General features: G+C 37.7%; 1 protein-coding gene across 10 annotated transcripts in view; it reads right to left on the reverse strand.

Annotated features, from left to right (window-relative positions):
- The window catches only part of ptprsa (protein tyrosine phosphatase receptor type Sa), a 313640-nt gene that overhangs the window by 126931 nt on the left and 167029 nt on the right, over window positions 1-19680 (reverse strand). For all 10 annotated transcript variants that reach the window (XM_069186054.1, XM_069186057.1, XM_069186055.1 and 7 more), the window contains one exon: window positions 6308-6496. In XM_069186054.1, coding sequence (XP_069042155.1) covers window positions 6308-6496 — 189 coding nt within the window. The remainder of the gene's footprint in view (window positions 1-6307; window positions 6497-19680) is intronic.

The raw sequence follows: 19680 nt of genomic DNA on the forward strand, positions 1-19680 counted from the left end.
ATAAATGGAAAAGCACGGGGTTTCAGTCAAACCTGATAAGAGAGCTCCACTGAGATTTATAGGTTTAATAGTACCTTTATACAAGTCAAACTACAGATGAGTCCTTATGCAGGCTTGCTTGGTTAGCCTATTTGCTGGCTGTAGAGCACAAAGCCCTTGTGACAATAATTAGTCCTGGCACACTTCTGTGCGATTTCAGACTGGTCTCTGTTGTACCCTGCAGGAGAGCAGGCCTTGGAACCTAATAGTCAGAAAATGTTTAGCAAATTCAGAAGACCAGGTTGCATGGCACTGTTTCTCATTCTTAAATACAGTGCATCATTTCACTTTTGTTTAAAGGAATTGTTGTCAAATTATATCAAATCAGAGGTTTACTAGCCTCAGGATGGTTGCATAAAAAACAGCATATTTTCATATAAAAGGGATTATAAAAAGGACTATCAAGTGAATTGTTATGGCCATATGCCCCCAGTCAATCCCTTTGTTACTGGAAGACCAAATGCACTGTTACTCCAGTACAAGGGACAAAATAACTGCAGGCTGTATCTTTCTCTAAAGCTCTAGGAAATCCTACCCCAGTGTGCTTCAGTGCATTATAATGGTTTGCATTAGAGTAAGAAAAATTTAAGGACAGCACTTAAAATAGTTTTTGTCTACTGTCAAGCATCCTTACATGCTTTTGCTGACATCCATCAAGGTTATTTCATAAACCAAACTCTTGGTCCTTTAGGACTGCCAATGTACAAAGGTCCTTTTGGGCCAGAAAAAAGTAAATCCAGCAAAGTATCAAATCATCAAGCTTGAATATAGTTATTTGATTAATTTTGTTAATGTTAACTGCTTGTTACAGAGTCTGAAGATCATACAGTATGCACAAGATGACACTAGGATTTTAATATTTTTATTGTGGCCTGTTCCCCTGAAAAAGTCTACCTTCCTTGAGGTTCGGCATCTGTTGAGCAGCCGTTGTTAACTTCACTAAACTGCGTGCCATGTTTGTAATTCTATGATTGATGTGTGCACAGAAATGTGAACTGCTGAACTCTTTTCAATGCTAAACCATTTCATCTGGAGGGAGACCTCATTAATCACTGTGCCACCTCCCCAGCAGTTCTTATGAATGCGTGGGAGGTGAGTCTGTACCCTAATGAGTGAGGGATTGAAAACTGCGAATCCTGTCAAGACTGTTCCACTGGTACTTTTTCCATCAGTTTAATTTGGAGTTTTAGGAGGATCAAGGCAGCAGGCACATTCCATGTTCAGTGAGGTTTAAAAGAAACAAATGAAGTTTTATCAAGCTTTAAAATCTCATTTTAAGCAAATAAAATAGCATGTTTTATAGAAAATATTTCAGTCTAACCGTATTTTTTCAGGAAAAGAATTAACATTGAAACACTTCCATTTTTGGGGCATTTATATTCAGTATTCTTCTTTCTTTAAAATTTTAGCTAGTGCTGTTCAGATCAGAAATAATGATATAATAATACAGGGATGTGTTTTTAATTAAATAAAATCAGTTATTAAAATTGCTTTAAATGTCTGAATGTGATGTTTTTGGACATGTACAGTACAAACTTTAAATCTTGAAGAAAACAAGCTTTGGAATGTGCCATAAACTCAGGAATGCAATTTTTCTAAATTGTGTCAGATTTCCTGGGCTCAAGCTTTTGGATAAAACGCACATTGGGAAGGCAGAGTTAAATGAAAAAGCTTTTGGATGACTTTTTTTTTTGAGGCAGCAATTTGAATCTAGAAGCAAAAATATTTCTTGAAATAATATTTGGCTTTGGAGGATTGAACGCACTTGAATGCCAACAGCCCTCAATGAGGGGTCATGCAAAGTTCCTGTCCCACTTTGTCTACTCCTGCTCTAACTCACTTAAAGCCTATTCAAGTTTGAGAATAAAATGTCTTTATATCTTTACAATATTTATTTCTTAATTACTGAAATGGAAATGGTGACAACTAACTTCAGTTTCTTGAAAATATCTTTCCTCTTCTGCTTCTGTGTAAAGTCTAACATCACTTTAAAATTCAAACTACTCAATCAAAAAAAAATTACTGCACTTGTTACTACTGATGCAGATTTATCTAACTTTATTTAATGACTTGAGTTGGTAAAGATAAAGTCTAAGTTAATAAACACAGTTCCATTATCTGTGTGGGAAGGTCAGAATGTGTTTGAAAGCCAACAAGTAAATGTTATTGTGGTTCATACAGTACAAGTATAAAGGAGGTAGTTTATGACTATCATTAGAAATTCTGAGTACATCAAACAATGGAAGAAACCAGGCATGAAGCTTGACTTTAGCAGGTATTGACACTGTGACCTTTCAGCCCAGGACAGGCAGTGAGAGTGCAGTGTGGAGCTCTGCTGGGAATGCAGGGAGGCCAGAGAAGGGGCTCTATCAAAGTGACCGCTTTCTTTTTTTCCTGGACTGTTAGTTCAGCACTTTCAGGGAATGTTAAACGGTAGAGGTTTATCTTGGAAGTTAGTGAAAAGGAAAGAACTTAAAGGAATCAAAAAAGTGAGGGTGAGAAAGAGGCAAAGCATGCATTTTAAAAGCTGTTAAAATGCCATCTGCTTTAGAGGAGAGGGGAGTTGGTGGGCTTTTTGGTAGGTGCACTTACCGAAGGCTTCTGAAAATAATAAGGCAACACACAAAAAAAGGAAAAACAAAAGATTATATTTTAAGATAGGGGACACTGATTTCTACCAAGATATTGTCGGATGTTTTGCGTTTACTTTAGTTCAAGACTTTATAGTTTTTTAAAAAAATATTCACATAACATATTTTCAAACACATTGCATTTCTCATCATGGAGTGGATTAACCAGTTACTGTATATTCATGGGATGCTAGAGAGGACATTCCTCTAAATCTGCTTTATTACAGTCCTCAATGGTTAAATTTGAGTCACCGACCTACTTAAGAGCATTATATAATTTATTTCATTACAAATATTAACATAATTGTTAAGACAGATAATTATTGTATTCAAGTCTATAACCTATAACAAAAAAACTATTTGTTCTACTCCAATCCAATACATTAAAACAGATGGCAGAATCAATCTCCTTATTATTTTAGCAAAGATGTTTATTATTTATATTAAGTATATAATTAGTGATATTAATTGCTAGAAGGTCAAAATCATTTATCCATTTCAGATAAAACAGACATTTCTGTGTGCAATACCTACTGTATGTACAGTATGCATGTTTATTTGCTATCATTTTAATTTAAAAAATCAAATCAGTCATCAGTATAATTCAATATGATATTCAAATATTCAGTATGAAGTTAAATATGCTCTGCAGTTTCACTGTAGTTTTCAATGCATGATATTGACCTCCTGGCACACAGCACTATGTTAGTTTATTTGCAAGTATTCAGATTATTTTATTATTCTGTTTTGCTCAGTGTTATCGTTGAGGATATATTTCAACGTGTAGAATAACTGCAAGTCAAAGTTTAAGAAAAACACACAACAGAAGGACATAACCACATTAATCAGTAGAAATAAGACCAAAACGTGTGAGAAACCTTTTATATTTCATCTGGTGAGAAACGAAATATAAAATCCATAACCTTGAGTCCAGAAATGGAGTACACACAGAAACAACTGCCACTGGGGAACATCACAGAGACACACGACAACAAGACACACAGACAGCTGGGAAAGAGAACTGAACTGTCCAAAAATGAGGGTGTCATCATTGCATCAGGGATTAGGTTTCTTGCAGCCACCAAAATCCCACCAAAGAAAACCCTGACACACAAGCTGACAATTTGAATATTTTTATCTGACTAAAACCTTTGCACTTATAAAGGCCCATCCAGGAGGCTCCTCGAGGTCCGCACCCATGAGACAAGCAGAGAGAAAGAGAACCCAAAGTGTCAACTTCATGAACCTCATTGTGGATTGATGCCAAACTCTTGAACCTGGGATTTGTGTTTCCATACTTTTGATCACCACTTTTAAGATAAATACCGTATCATAAGACATATCAGCATGCACAAGTAGCTTTTCAAAATGATAATCTTTTATAATAAGACTGTGGTAACATCATAAATCTTTCCTACTTTAGGGCACATTCTTACTGGGAGCCAGCAGTAACAAAGACACTGTGGCTGATTAGGGCAATACGAATTCCAGGGCTGGAAGATAATTCAGGTGATTGCCTTTTGTCTTTCACAGTATGTTTGAAGACTTGTAAACCTATGCAGGAGGACATTCTGCAAAGCACAGTCATATAAAAGCCACAGTGTTTTGAAGTGTGAGAGTTATCCTTTAGCTGCATACTGTCCTCCGTTCAATAAATCACCATAATTCAGCATTGTACTGCTACACAAAGCAAGCCATTAATACCCTAACCCTGAAGGAGACACGCTGCACTCTAAAACTAAAACAAACACTTTTCAAGATGTGCAATTGTAGCCCAAGAGCTCTTAAATGTCTTTACAAAGAAGGGCTGGTTTACGGAAAACCACAGCTTTTTAAGTGCTTTCATTTAGTCCTATTTATTTTAACACAGAAAAACAACTCAATTTTTTTTTTATTTTAACTTTGTTTGGTTGACCTGGCTGTGCCAAAAAGTTGTAGTACTTTCCAGGTCACATCTTTTATCAGTCAGATCCTCTGGTATAGTTGGGCTACATATTGTCTCAACCTCCCATGTGACTAGAAGACAAAACTATTAAACTTCCAGTTTTAAAAATAGCTATACCAAAACCTGAAGGTTCCTGCAAAAATGGAAGAAGTATTTAAAATGCAATAAATAAAACCTATTCATACTAGACACAATTACAGCCCATTTTTAAAAGAATTAACAAACTAGAACAAGACTTCAAGACTTGGCACTTCCTTTCTGAAATGGAAAAAAAAAATCTTTCTCCTTGATGAGAAAAACCAGTGAGGAAAACACATGCAGGAAGGAAAATTACTGATTTACTGCAAAATGAGTGCAGTTAAGCAAATAAAAATTCCTTAACCGATGTTCTTGTAAAATTACTTCAATGTAATGCACTTGAGATGATATGCAACAAAACCTATTCCTGTAAATTAAGATTGAAAAAACCTATTATTACATGAACATCCTTTTAATACTGTCATCAACAGTTCAGACTGTTAGTTATGATGAACAGCTACAAAGAGTTTCTAATAGAAGTATGGGAAGAGGATCTGTATGTGAAATGCTTGGAAAAAATTGAGTATGGTTTGAACTCTAAAATGACATAAAACGTGGGGCAACAACTTAAGATCAGAATGGATTTCTTCCCTCCCAACATGAGGTCATAGCTGAATCTGAAAATGGTTTCCCCTTGGTTTCTAGCAATAACAAATCACTGACCTATAAATATTATTCTCCAATGCCCCAGAGCATTGTTTTAATTAAACAGATATTTAATTAGACTGTTTTAACTGTATCTTTTCATTAAAATCAATGAGTGTGAAACACTAGCATTGACTGTGCTCTAAAAGACAATATCAGGAGAGCCTAGGCAGACACTGACCAGCATCCAGCAGGTTTGTTCAATTAAACAAGCTAAAAATTCAAAATTGGAGGTTCCAGAGTTGTATGATTTCTATATCTCAGTGGTTTTCCATTCTCTCCTGCCCCTCTTTTCACAAAATACAGGAACACAAAAAATACTGGTGGACCACAACAGCCTAAGTCTTTATTTAGCTCCCTAGGTTGATAATAAAAACAATGTTAATTCAAAAGACGTTCGAAATCCAGCATCCAGACAACATCAGAGTACCCATTCACCAGCTGTTTTTCAATATAACATGTCTCTATACTTAAGAGCATTATTTGCTAATCATTTCTGCAAAATGATTTCAGCATGTTCTTCAAAAGTAGGATTTCAGATTGCGGAGAACATAAGAACTGCTGGGGGTCACCTGAGGCCATCAGAGCAGGTTGTATAAGAAACTGCACCAAGTGCACATGTGTGTGCATGGGACACTGTTTTAAAGCAATGAAACACACAGAACAATGGTGCAAAAATAGCTCCCATCAATATCTGAACACATCTGTTTTCAGAGGACTGGCAGTATGAAAGTAAAATGTGAACATATGTATTGAAGTTACGGTATATATATTGAAAAAGGAAACTGATGTATCGGTATTCTGATGTTAGTATACACTAAGGTTTCAGAAATGCTTTGATCAACTCTCATATATTTCAACAATCCAATCAAACAAGTCTACAACTTAAACTGTTTAACATAAAGCAGCAACGTCTCCCTATACAACAGATTTGATTCAAAGGAAGAATGACTCAGAGCTCCAACCCTACCTGATCTAAGCTGCTTGATTCTCCCATTACTTGCACTGGGGTCAATGGGCAGGAAGTCCTTAAACCAGGTGATTTCAGGGTCGGGGTTCCCGCTGGCAGCACACAACATGGTCGCTGTGCGAGTACGCTCCACCACCTTCAGTTGGGGGCCCATGTCAATGTTGGGGAACCCAGGAGGCAGCTGGTCCTCTGTAAAGACATCAAAGGGAAGGAAATTTGAGCCACCCACAGTAAAAAAAACACATGGAAGTGCCACACCCATCACATATCATAAGAAGACTATTGCTTTACCACCTAAACTACTCATAAGCATCACCCATTTTAGTCTGGAACTTGAGACAACACCCCTGGATGGCTAACAGTAGCAAACAGCATTAGGAGAGTCTATGTTAGGAAATGTAAATATAAGTCCAACCTGTCTCCTTCCCAATAACAGTTGTAAAGAGAAGTTCATAGAGCCTAGCACTCCACCTAATTTAGAGATAGAATCGTGGATCTGACACTTTTTTTATCACACACGATAAAAGTGATGTCTAACAAACTAACAGGAACATTTTTCAATCAAAATAAGATAAGAGTCCGATTTCCTTGAAGGAGAAAAGATTATATCCCTACTGCACAACCTGTTCTGGATACAAAATAGCTTTCTGTGAAAGTGCACTAGTGAAAACACAATCAGCATATAGATCAAATTTTCTTAGCTGTCCTTTTAAGTGTATTTGAAATACATGGAAAGACATTTATGCTGTTTACACGGGGGGAAAAAATGAAAGTTGTCAATATATTGTGAAAACCTTAACCGTAACCCTAGTTTGAGCACTCCTACACCCTAAAGCTAGGCGATTAAGCAATTGAGTTGAATCCTAGCTCTAATAACTAAACACGCATCACAAAGGTATTATAAAAGTATTCATTTTACCTTTTTGTCTCTACTTAGGTCTAGCTTTCAAAACTACTGAATTATAATGCCTCTCATTCCTGGTCTTGGATTATCTCTCTTACTCTTCTGGTTTTTGATTTCTTAATAACTGGTTAATTTATTTCAATTTTCTTTTTGAGGCCTTTTTTAATTTGCTTTCAGCTCTTAAAAAGTCAAATTAAATTTCATGTTGATAGGAGCTCTGTGCTAATTAGTGAGTTTCAGCACTGTCCCCATTCAAGTGTGCGAGCAAAAATATAACCACTGGAGTCAGGCAGTAGAAAACACACCGACTCACTGTGGGAATGTTTGATACAGTGTCATCCCCACCTGTGTATGCTCATTATCAATCTATAACTAATTAAGTGCTGCTTACTTAGAAATAAGGGAGTCAATTCTTAATTCGCAAGTTGATGAGAAACTACATAAAGGTCTATGTGCCGAAGTTGGTGTAAATGATGTAGTTTAATGAGGTTATTTAAATATGGACAATTCCAAGTTTATATATATTTCCAGAGTTAATCAATCAATGTGTGCCATTTATTTACGATACAGAGACTTTCAGCACTTAAGAGAAGTCTTACATTTCTCAGATTAATCATCTATTAAATCAATTCAATTAATGAGAACACAGGTGGAATAAAAATCAAACCCTCCTGCAAGCCACAAGAAATTGAGCTAGAGACTGGTCTAGATGATACTGACTGAAAAAACAGACATCTCTTTCCTTTTCAAGGGTTGTGCCATGAAATTCAGCGCAGACACAGGGTACAGAATGCTTTATGTCCGCTTCAACAAAATTGTCAATCTTAAGTCTCACAAGGAGGATTTCTTTTTAAGTAACCTGGCGATCAGGCCAAAACAAAATCTGCTCCCTGCTTGGAGCAAAGCAAACAACCAAAGAGGCAAAGGTTTTGGCAGACAGTAAATGGAGAAATCTCAAGTATGATGTCATTAAACACACATATTGTACACACATCAGAGGGGAAAAATAAAAAATCACTTGCTCTAGAGATAAGGGCACAAGCTATCAGCCTGTTCAATGAACTTAGGGATGGTATCTTCCCTGTAGCTGTCGATATTCAGTGTACATCACGTGTGGCCTGAGGCCAGTGCAGAAGCAATTAATGATAATAAGTAAAGCATTTACCTGCTAAACCACAGCAACCAATCACAACCAGGAAGCATGAAAGAGGCTTCCTGGTGAAAGACTTTCCAGTATTGGCAACACGACACCCCTTCAGCAACACACTTTCTGTGCTATGTGTGGCTCAGTGGAATGCAAATCCAGACCCAAAGTGATCTTTTCTTTTTGGGATATACACCAAATACTCTAATGATTTCAAACTTTTTAGAATTTTAGTTGAGCTGACTGCATTAAAAGAACCTGTAAGGCTGAGTTTAAATATTGCTTAAAATTTACTTAAAATGTTGAAAACCGAATTGAATGCCTAGTAGAGTCCTTTTACTTTGTTCTGCCCTTAGAATGTCTTCCAATTATATAAATGACATTCTCTGTAAACAAACTTGCACAACTTCAGAGCATAACTGAGTTAGTCTTTTTGCAATCAAACACCACACACCACACATTTCCTTAAGCATGAGGACTTAAAATGGACATCCATTATGCTTATAATAGATCCACAAACCCATGTCAACTATGGTTCCCTTTTTCCAGCACGTTTGAGACAACCCCAATTTTGTTAATGGTTTCATTTTTGCTTTTTTTATCCATTTATTCCCTTAATTCCGTAGAGGAATGCAATTACCAGCTGCTGCAATGAGCTTTGAAAGCTTGACATTTGGGCCACTGTGATAGCTAACCTCTCTTGGTAGCTTGCCAATGCTGAGAGACAGTTAAGCTGTGATAATAAGGGAGTTATTATTATCACTAGTGCAGGGTCTTCATCTGCAGATGAGCTGACAGGCAGGTGGATGGGTGGGTGACATGCCGAACAGTAGCAGGCACATTGTTTTTGGAACTGACACACTCATTATCCTTAATTGCCACTAATTGTCAGTGTATTATTCCATTATGCAAGTGACAGGTGCAAATCCTTTAATCTGACTGGCTAGCCTAGAAAATAGTGTTTTGGACAAATGATCACCTCTAAGGAAAAAAATATATAAATTAGTGAGTCACATGTTATCTAAATGTTTCTTACTTCTCTGATTAATACACAAATGGGATTAAAATTAGTTTCTATCTTTAAAGAATTTTCACTTTAGACTTGCTCACTGCACAAGAAACTAGCAGTTCAGATTTGTACTGCTAGATCACTGTACATCTGTACTTGTATTATGACTAGTACCTTGAAATATGTCATGTACAAAGTGTTCTATTTATTAGAACATCAAATATACACCAGTGGATTTTAACAGTGTAACCAGTGATGCAAGCAAACTGCACTTCATGATGCAGTACAGTAGGGGACTCCAATCCTGGTGCAAGAGGAGAAGTGCACCTGTATAAGTACCAACAGAAAGTGCTGCAAGAAACTACTAAATAGGTTCAATTAATTAACAAAGAGATGAATTGAGATGGAATGAAAACCTGCATACTCACTACACCACTCAACCCCCTTCTGTTGATTTTTTTCCCACCAACTTTAGACACTCTCTAACCTTCAGCCACCAGATGACAAAGACACAACTGTATTATACAAGATTAAAAGATGAAGGGCAAACCATGGGGCCTTTTGAGTTTACGCCAACTGCATGTGCAGAATTCCACTTCTGCATGTCTTATTATTATTACTTTCATTATTTTCATTTTCTGGAGCGAATTAATTTCATTAGCATCATAATCTGGTTAACAGATTACCACTGACAGAAGCCAGAAAGTGGCTTTAAATGATAACAGTTAACATTGCTAGGAACAGAGGTCAAGAGAAGGGGTAGAAGGGAAAAAAAGAGCATTAAGATAGACTTTAAATAAACAGACATTTAACTAATCTAGACGCACAGCTGTTTGGGCTCCAGGGATGGTCAATTTCATTTACTCTTCTGAGCCAGGAGCAGCTCAATTAGAATAATTGATGGGCTCAGCCAGAGGGAAGAGGCAATCAAGCCTGCCGTCACTATGGAGAGACTCGGACTCTTGGGATCCAAGACCTGATAACCTTGGACAGTGGCAGTGTTGTTTTGTCAAACAAGAAACTGCCAGTTTCAACGTGACCCAACCTCTTAAATATAACAAGCTTGTCCTATGTAAAGAGACTTGCATTTACTGGATATGTTTGTTCCATGCATGTTCCATACTGCTGTTTTTTAGGCTAAATACATAAAATGGTGAATGCATCTAGCTCAAGAAATATTGGTCAATATCTACCAAGAGTTACAGTATTAGTAAAAAACGGTTTCTCCTCTGTTCTGTCCTGGACTGTCACAATGAGGGTCATTCTTGAAATTCCATGGCAGAAACTCTCTCTCACTGACAATGCTGGTCAGATCAGAAGTGATGCCTAATGATGCCTCTCAACAGCATCATGTCTGATTGAACGCTGTAAGTAAGCATTCAGCTGGAATGAAAGACAACAAACACTGGAGTCTGATACCCCTGGAGCAAACCATTGCTAAGTGTGCTGTTACTTTTTTTTTACTCAATCTGACAAGAGATGTTGCTGAAGGACTGAATCCAAGAAAACATATGTATCAATAGTGATAATGACTACTAACATTGAGCACCTATTCGGTAACATTGATTTTCTGACACTGCACAATGTACACAGTGTCTCGGTAACATTGAATGAAACATTAAAGTTCTCTCCTTAAGCTGAGAGAGTGACAATGGCAAATGTGTGATTCCTGCAATCAGCAGTGAAGGCCATCTACCATACCCTGGCAAGTCAGTGAAAATGAACTTAGGAGTAGCAGAACATGAGTTGGGAGCACCGGTGAATCACCAAGGGGTGGGGTTATCTCATTTAGTTGAGCCACATTCTTCAAATTCTCATGAGGAAATTAGTGAATTGGCTGCACCTGAAATCTCTAGCTCCCTACAAAAGCACTTCTCTAGCTCCCTACAAAGAACACAGAAGTGTTTTTTTTTTACAGACTCTCACAGTTTAGAAGAACAGTTAGCATTTAAAAGAAGAGATGGTGGTTAGAGAGATCTTCTTGAACAAAAATCACAGAAAGATTATAGCTGGGTAATACTGGTAGCAACCTCGGTTGTTTTCCGGGTCAGGATGCCGGTAAACAAGAAGGTGGTTAATAAGTGCACCTGGCCAACCAGAATCGACCGAGTGAGGCTCTTGCCACTGCTATCCATGGAAGATGTGGTTACGGTTCATGTTGAACACCCCTTGCCATGCTCTCAGAAAGTGGATCTTACACAGTGGACTCTCCTTTAATCTGCTCCTGAAAACGTGTCAAAGTTAACTGTTTCCAGGACCCAAACAAGCAGACAGGGCTACCATCCAGCACAGCAATATTACTTAGTGACCTCCTCTCTTCAAATTACATAAGGAAGATGCAGGTGCCTTCCCTAAGGCAAGTGGCAACACCAAAAGGTGTTAATTCATCTAATTAATCAACCCAATCACATGGGGATCCAAAACAAATGTGTATGTTCTAATCCTGACTGCCATTAAGTTCCTACAAAATGATTACTACCAAAACACTTTTTAACTTCTGAAATAATAATTGGACTGGGATGTGCATCTATACACTGTAAATCACTTTAACATGTGATGAGCCCAGAGCAGTTCCAAAGAAGTGATGTGACTGGTTTCTTTCAAGATAACTTGTGATGGAGTTCAGATCACATCTAATGCACTAACTGTTTGAGTTACAGAGACATTAAGCAGATGCACTAGTGGCTAGGGTGCACATGTCCAACCTTATTAGGCCTTGATAGCACTGAACCATGTAGTTTACACTCTGTTATGCCTGTTACAGCAGGCTAGTAGGTATTTAAATCAGGCAAAGAAAGTCTAGCTGTCAGCATCCTCTGTGTTGAAAATTGCCTGCCTGTTGATGAGGTGTTACTGCCTTGCCTCAATATAAAGATGTATTGATAAGCAGTGAGGTGGAACTCTGAGAGCAGAGTAATGTAGATACATGATACAAGACAGCAGAGCTGCAGGAAAACCAACAGCTATCTCAAATTTGGCCTAGATGAGCAAACTCTTGATTTCTGAGAAATAGTCCAGAAAACACAATGTTTACTTGAATCAAGTCATGAATAGCATGAATAATATCACCTGTGCCCTTATGAAAAGCTAATTGAACTGGGATGAAACACTGCAAATTGTTCTCTTTTTTGAACTTTCCAATAGATATTTTCAGCAAGATGCAGTGTCTCCAGATGTAAGAGTCCTGAGAGTGCAGTGTAGAATCTCTCTAATTTCGGAGAAAGATCTCTGCATTTAAGTCAGCTTGCTATCTGAAACTCTCAAGTAGGTAGTTCAAGGATTAAAATCAATTTGATCTCACCCTTTCTTAAACAAAATCCAGAGGAGTGGAAATATAAACCTCTACAAAAAAAGAGAAACAACTGCATAGTTTAGTCTGGAGTTGTATATTCACAGCAGGACAGAGCAACAAATCAATTTTCCTTACCACAAGAAGCCACCCACCAAATAGATGTGTTCCCTTCTTACAATTCCTTTAAAGATACCATTGCCATTTAAAAAGGTGGACAGTAATAAGGTCAGGAAACCCCCAGACCTGAAACTGCTTCACTATTACCACCCGCTGAAGACTGACAAATCTTCTGGCAGACAGCAGGGATTTTCTAGACCTCTGCCATGCTGCCCTAGAGCTCAATTTCTGATTTACAGTCTCTCCTGTGCAAAGATATTGGGATGCTTTGCCTTAGTAATATAATGACAGTGTGTTTATTTTGTTACAGTTTATCTGAAATTTAGTTTGTCTAGTTTGGTGTGACATTTATCTGGTGCAACACCATGTCTGTGAATCTCATTGCCCAGATTCGAATCTATTAAAGATTCTCTATCTGCTGACATTTTTAAAACTCGGTTAAAAAGCTTTTCATGTGTAGTTCAGTATTTCTCTTAGTTTCACTGGGTCAATTTTCTGGGCCTTTTCCCTTTTCTTTTCATCTTGCTTCTCTTATGCATTGTATTCTACGGTAAAGCACTGATTTTCTTGAAAAGCACTCATAAAATTGTATCATAGCATTATCACTTATTTGGTTCATCTGAAGATTTATCAAATTTCTCCTGAGACCTTATTTACCTTTGAATAGATGTACGTATTTGTAACATGCAATTCTCTCGTTTTTTACATGTTTAAGGTTATTGAAGCAATGAAGTGATATTTACCCTGTTACGATGGACTACTTAATTTACGAAACTGGGTGCCACTACTCTAAGGATAAGGAAGTACCATTGCTTGTAATGGAAATACACACCGCCATGACAAAAAGAATCTAGTATGGAAATTATTACAATAATACTTACTCAGCATTACTAAAACATGATGTAATAAATTCTATAAAACTTCAAGGTCTAGCTATAACATAGCTGGGATTGTAAGAATGGGATCTCCATCCACAGCTCTCCGCAGTTTAGTGCACAGGCTTGTTGCTGCAGTGTCTCTGACACAGCCCTCAGGTCTCAAGTCAGAAGTCAACTGCCTCATCAATAGCTGGTGACTCCAGGGAATTACAGTCAGGCTGGGAGGGAGCCATCTCGTCTGTTATAATGACCAACATGGAAGTACTTGAGAGCCACCCCTTGCACTGTGCTTCTGCTGTGAAGGCTTGTGATCACTTGCAGTGAAAATTAAAACAAAGAAGTGTAAATTACAAAGTTTATGTTCAGGCTTAAACCTTAAAAGTACATAGGTAATGTTTAATTTAGGGCATCTCCTCTAGCCATCTCAGTTGTTTTAATTTCCACTCTTACCTTGGCACAATGCTGTTATCATGCAGACATTCCAGTTCTGGAATGAGCTCAGCAAATAATGCCAGATCTCAAAGGAATGACATACAAAAATTACAGGAATGGATCCCTTTAGTCTTGAACATGACACTGTGCAATGATGAGAATTTAAAATCCTGATGTAGAAACAATAGCAAAAAGGACCTGAAGCTACATGTGGAAACAACAGGTGAAAAACTTAAATGCACTTACTTAAGATCCCCAATCTGATGTTTCTGAAGAATGGCACATCCTATAGTACCAGGGACAAGGGTGTAGAATTTCTCACCAAGTGGGAAAAGTTCTACCTCTGTTCAACCAGCTTTAAGCTGCAAACTGAAATTCCTTAGATGTCTCCTATCTCAGTGCTGACCAGACCTGACCTTGCTTAGCTTCTGAAATCTTGCAAGATTAGGTTTCAGGGTGGTATATCTGCTCATTTATCAAGCCTTATTTAGACAAGGAAAGAGACAAGATATCACTGCTGACAGTCAGTAAATAAGCCAATCCTTAAGTGTGTGCTTCTTGTATTTGTTTCCCCTTCTGTTTCTGGAATAGGCTCTTTGGCTCCTGAGATGCAAAGCCTCACAAGGCCTGAGGGCTTCTCCATCTGTCAGTGGGCAGACTGCAGAAGACTTTGCTTTGGACGAAGAGTAGTCAGTTCCTATAATTTACACCCCTGCTCTGTCTACTGGCTCACTTGGCTAATCTGAGCCATTGATAAAAGCTAAGTCCTGTGAAATGGTGCCTGCAGGCCTCTGCGCATCACAACACACAAGCTTAAATTCCCCTTTCTATTTTTAAAGCCCACTGTATTTAACAATTTGAAATAAGGCTCAGCTAAACTGGCTTACTTGTTGCTAAAGACAGCACCAGTGACAGTCTTTGTGGACTGCTGTTCTGTTTTAAACAAATAGCACATTTCATTATCAAGTGTTCACAGCAGACAGTGGAAGATCATTTTAGTACATTTTATGGGAGACAAAAAATTCAATTTAAATTCTTGCAATGCAAACACCTAAAACTCATCTGGAAACCACTACCCATTCATGGAGAACAGTCATTTACAGGCTACCTCGCTGTTGGCCTCTAGTTACATTGCTGTCACTTTAGTTTCATATATAATATGAGCTCAGAACAAGATATGAAAGCTGGAAGAGGACAGTCGTAATTTTCGATGCAACTCAATTTACTTTTGAATAGTTATCTTCCTTACCAACCTTCCTTGTGAGCTTTAAAATAAAACTGCAGCTATAGCAAAACTAGGGAGAAGGAAACATTTTTGCATTAGGCGTAATATAAAAATCCACAAAGCTAGCTGTGCTGGCATTGCTTACATTTAGTGAAAGTGAGACTCAAAACCATCAGTATTATCATTAAAAAGCCTAAGTCCCAGATGAATAGAAAATTTAACTGTAAAACCAGACAGACTGTTCACTTGTATCTTCATAGAACAGGAATATTTGTTTAGCAAGATAAATTTAACTTAAAGGGGACTCCTTTCTGCTTCTTTTCCTTTCTCTGGATTATGGAGAATGAATTGCAGAAGTACCTTTATGCTACAGACTGTCCTGGATTCATTAAACTAATGTTATCCACAAAAAAATTAATTTTGTATGAATTTCATGTTGAGCTTGCTTAGGAATATTAGAACTGTTTTCACACAACGCATCCAATACCAAAAAATGATGTACTCTATGACTTTTCAGAATCTCTGCTGCAGAACCATTTAACATTTTGACATTTTCATTATTCATGGAAAACATAATAAAATGAATGATATTTCATCCTGGCACAAAGTTTCTAGTTTGTTTATTATTAAAAAATTAAAATATCTTTATTGTTCAGAAACCTTCTGAAAAACCTGCTTATATCGTGTGACAAAATTCTACAACTAGTTACAAAGAAACAGACACGGCCGACACCAGACCTCCAGTCAACACAAACGAGCCCCACTCGAAAACAAACAAACCAATGAGGAAACAAAAAAAAGTTAAACTCAACATTAACTCTGTAGGCTTGAAATTGAATTGAATAATTATTTGATCTTATGCTTTGTTAGTTCTATGTAATTACACACCTGATGATCGCATACCGCACCTCGTTAAATGCATCATCAAATTAAGCCTGTTTTGCATAAAAAATGCACAAATGTGCTTTAAGCACAGTAATTGCTTCTTTCTGTTAATTACAACGGCAATGTTCGTCAGGCACGTGAGACAATTACCATGCGATCGGCACGCACTGCACAGCAAGGTGAGGTGAAAGTTCAGCAAATTGTACCAAAAGCTGCCTTAGATGACACAAATTAAAAGAAATCGGCAAGCTAGTTCAGAGAATGCCATGAATTACAATTAACCAGAGAGAAGCCTTTATGAAGGCGCCCTCCAGCAGATAAGTGTCACCACACTTCTACCTCAAATTACATGTTTTCAAAAAAGAGATTTTGCTTCTCTCAAAAGAAGCGACTTGGTGTGTTCAACAATTAATTAGCTTAATGGGCTTACCGACATGTGGAGCTTTAATGAACAGCAGGACAAAAGTGCTCAGATTTTATCAGTAGCCCCCGTAAAGTCCAAGTTCTAATTTTTACTTTCTGTACAATTGCCTCCAAGTGATGAACTATGAACTATTCCTCTAAAATCCAGCAGGCATAGACTATTTTTTAGCAGAAGGAAACAGAATTATTTTTTCACTTTTTGTATAAGAAATTGATCACCATGGCTTCACTGGTTTTCAAAACTGGAATAAAATCAAACAGCATGTGACTCGAAGTCTCCTTGCTGTGAATCCTGCAAAGATATTTCATTCTGTTCTCATCTGTGTGCAGAACTGGTTTACTGGTGCTGTTGCTCTTGCACAACCCCAGAGCCAAACAAATCAGTTGTCAACCTGTCCATCATTTAAGTCTTGGGCCATGTTAGTTCAAGCTCTCTGGTACTAACCTTGCCCCTGTGTGTCACAAGGCCAGAGTGGAAGAAACCAAGGGCCAACAAAATCATTACCGACTGATGTGACAACATTCACAAAAAATAGGAATATGGTCCACTGCTGGTGGTGTACAATTTGATTCTGAGAATACATAACTGACATTAGAGACTGTAAGACTGTTGCTTGGTCACTTTCTTTAAGATGAAACTGGTATTCCTTCTGATAACACCAAGGTAATCAAATAAGTTTAGCAAACATCATCCACTTAAGGAAAGTCAAATATACCAACATAACTCGCATCTTAATCAAAACATGGCTCAGAAAAAAAACTAAAATCATTAGATTTAGGGTCATTTTATTTTCTGGCTGTAGAACAACTGCCAGCGAACCATGAACTGCGATCGTGAGGCTTATAAATATTGTCCCAATTTGTAATACTTTTCAAACACTTTGAAAAGAGACAGGAACCTGAACAGTTTTTTGGTGCAAAAATCAAACTCATTTATTTAATCAAGCTCAATTCACACGCACATCTGTTTCAGTTTCAGTCCTGCCTAAGTTTCTGGGCATTATGGAGCTAGTTGACAATGCCACCTTGCAGAGATGCATTTTTACATCATTTATCATCCTTTCTCTGTACTGCCCCCACCATGAGAACATCTTCATTAGGAGCAGATTACTCACAGTCTGCCTACCTGATAAGAGAAATGCACAAGGGACTCAAACAATACAAATGGGGGACCCGCTGGTCATTAGAAGGAAAACAATTGCGGCTGGGTTTAGAAACGGTTCTTATCACTTAGCAGCCTATTTCATCTCTGAATTCATCACTCATCTTGCATCAGAGTCCAGCCATTAGCTTCTTCTTTCTAACAGACTCAGAAGAAGCATTTAGCCAGTATAGGCTCTTGCCTGAGTATCAAATTAAGTAGTCATGTTATGAAAAAAAGCAAAATTTGATTTTTAGGTGTACATATGAATGTCCTATGTACAGTATAAAGATTGTATTATGAGCAGGATAGGGAGAGAGGTGGTGTTCACATTGCCACCTTTTAAAGAAGTAAAAAGTAAAATAAATAAGTATGAGATGCATTTGATGATATAAAAAGTAATGTAATGCATTTCTTTCTGCCATATCAGTATTAAAATACAGACTTGGCATGAAAGTGGATGAGTTCATTGTAACTTCAATGAATTTTAAAATTTAGGGATGTACAGAAGACTGGTGTATGGATGCTGGTGAGTGCACAGACAGCAGAAAATAAATAAATAAATAAATGTTCCTTGAAAAAGAAGACATTTTAAAATACTGAAAAATGTAAAGCCTTCCAGGAAGCAGCTGTTTATTCCACATGGTCCAGTGCCAGGGCTGCCTACAATTTCCCTGCCAGCAGAAAAGCCTGGCTGATGCTCTAAAGTACACGTGCAGTATTGCCCTTTAACGCTAAGAAACTGAGTGTGCTTTCAATATTAACAGCTGCTTGTGATTCCCATCCTAGAGGGGCCAATGCTCAAAACCAGAAGCTTTGTAATCCAGGAAACCTTGTCAGAAATACATACTTCCACCTCCACAGAAGAAAGGTGTATGACCATGGACTACTGAGTAAATATTACAGAGGACGTGTTAGGTGTAACAGATAATCGAAAAATATACAGTAGTTAGCAGTTTCTAATTAAGGAAGGCAAGGCAACATGAGAGAGTAGCAGCACAGCCAGGTAACCAGTAACTGGCTCTGCACTGTTAGCTTGGAGAAAGGGTAGACCTTTTATATCTGGTCAATGCTGGTAATTACAGGACATTAGCTGCATAAATGTGGTGGAAATGGTGTCCAGAAGTCAAGCATTTTACACAGATCAAACTAATCAAGTTGACCTGTGGTGTAGGACTGCTAAAAGCATTCCACTGAGAATTACATCTTCCAAAGCAGACAGCTCCAATCATGGAGCTGGAGACCTATGGGGTATTTTGGTTGCTTAATCAAGCGAATTTCGGTCTTAATTGCGCACACTATAATAAATGTTATAGTATGGATGTACAGTAGAATGATTTCTGGGATAAGAGGTTGGAATTAGTAAGTTGCTGCAATGTATATCATACTGTACAGTGTTTTCCTTTTTGTATTTTTTCATTGTTTTAAGGTTACAGAAATAGCAATAAATGGATAAATAAATCACAATTTAAATCTTTTTTTTTAGGCCTTTTCTATTTTTCAATTGTCATTTTCTGGTACTCTGTGTTTTTCTTGTAATTTGTGTCCCTAAATTGTTCCTGTGTATGTCCTCTGGCATCCAGGGCATATTCCTGCTTTGTGACCCATGATTCTGGAATATGCTCTGTGCTGCCATGAACCTTACCAGGGTTAAGCTTCTTGCATATAATGGACGTTTTGTTTTGTTTTAAATCAAGAGCTTGCAGCTTGTGGGGGAATACAGCTTTAAAGACCAATGATGCAATGCTTGTACAGACTTATCCCACTTCTTTTAAAGGATTCAAAAGAGGTGCATTGTAGAAAACAGATCAGGGCTGATACTGTACCTCTCTCACAACTTTACCAGCCTCTTGTTTCAACAACACCTGCAGCACCCTCACTGACCCATCTGTTGTAGAGTGTGACTCATTTGCCATTCAGACA

The sequence above is a fragment of the Lepisosteus oculatus genome, chromosome 29 (assembly GCF_040954835.1).
Source record: "Lepisosteus oculatus isolate fLepOcu1 chromosome 29, fLepOcu1.hap2, whole genome shotgun sequence".
Taxonomy (NCBI): Eukaryota; Metazoa; Chordata; class Actinopteri; order Semionotiformes; family Lepisosteidae; genus Lepisosteus; species Lepisosteus oculatus.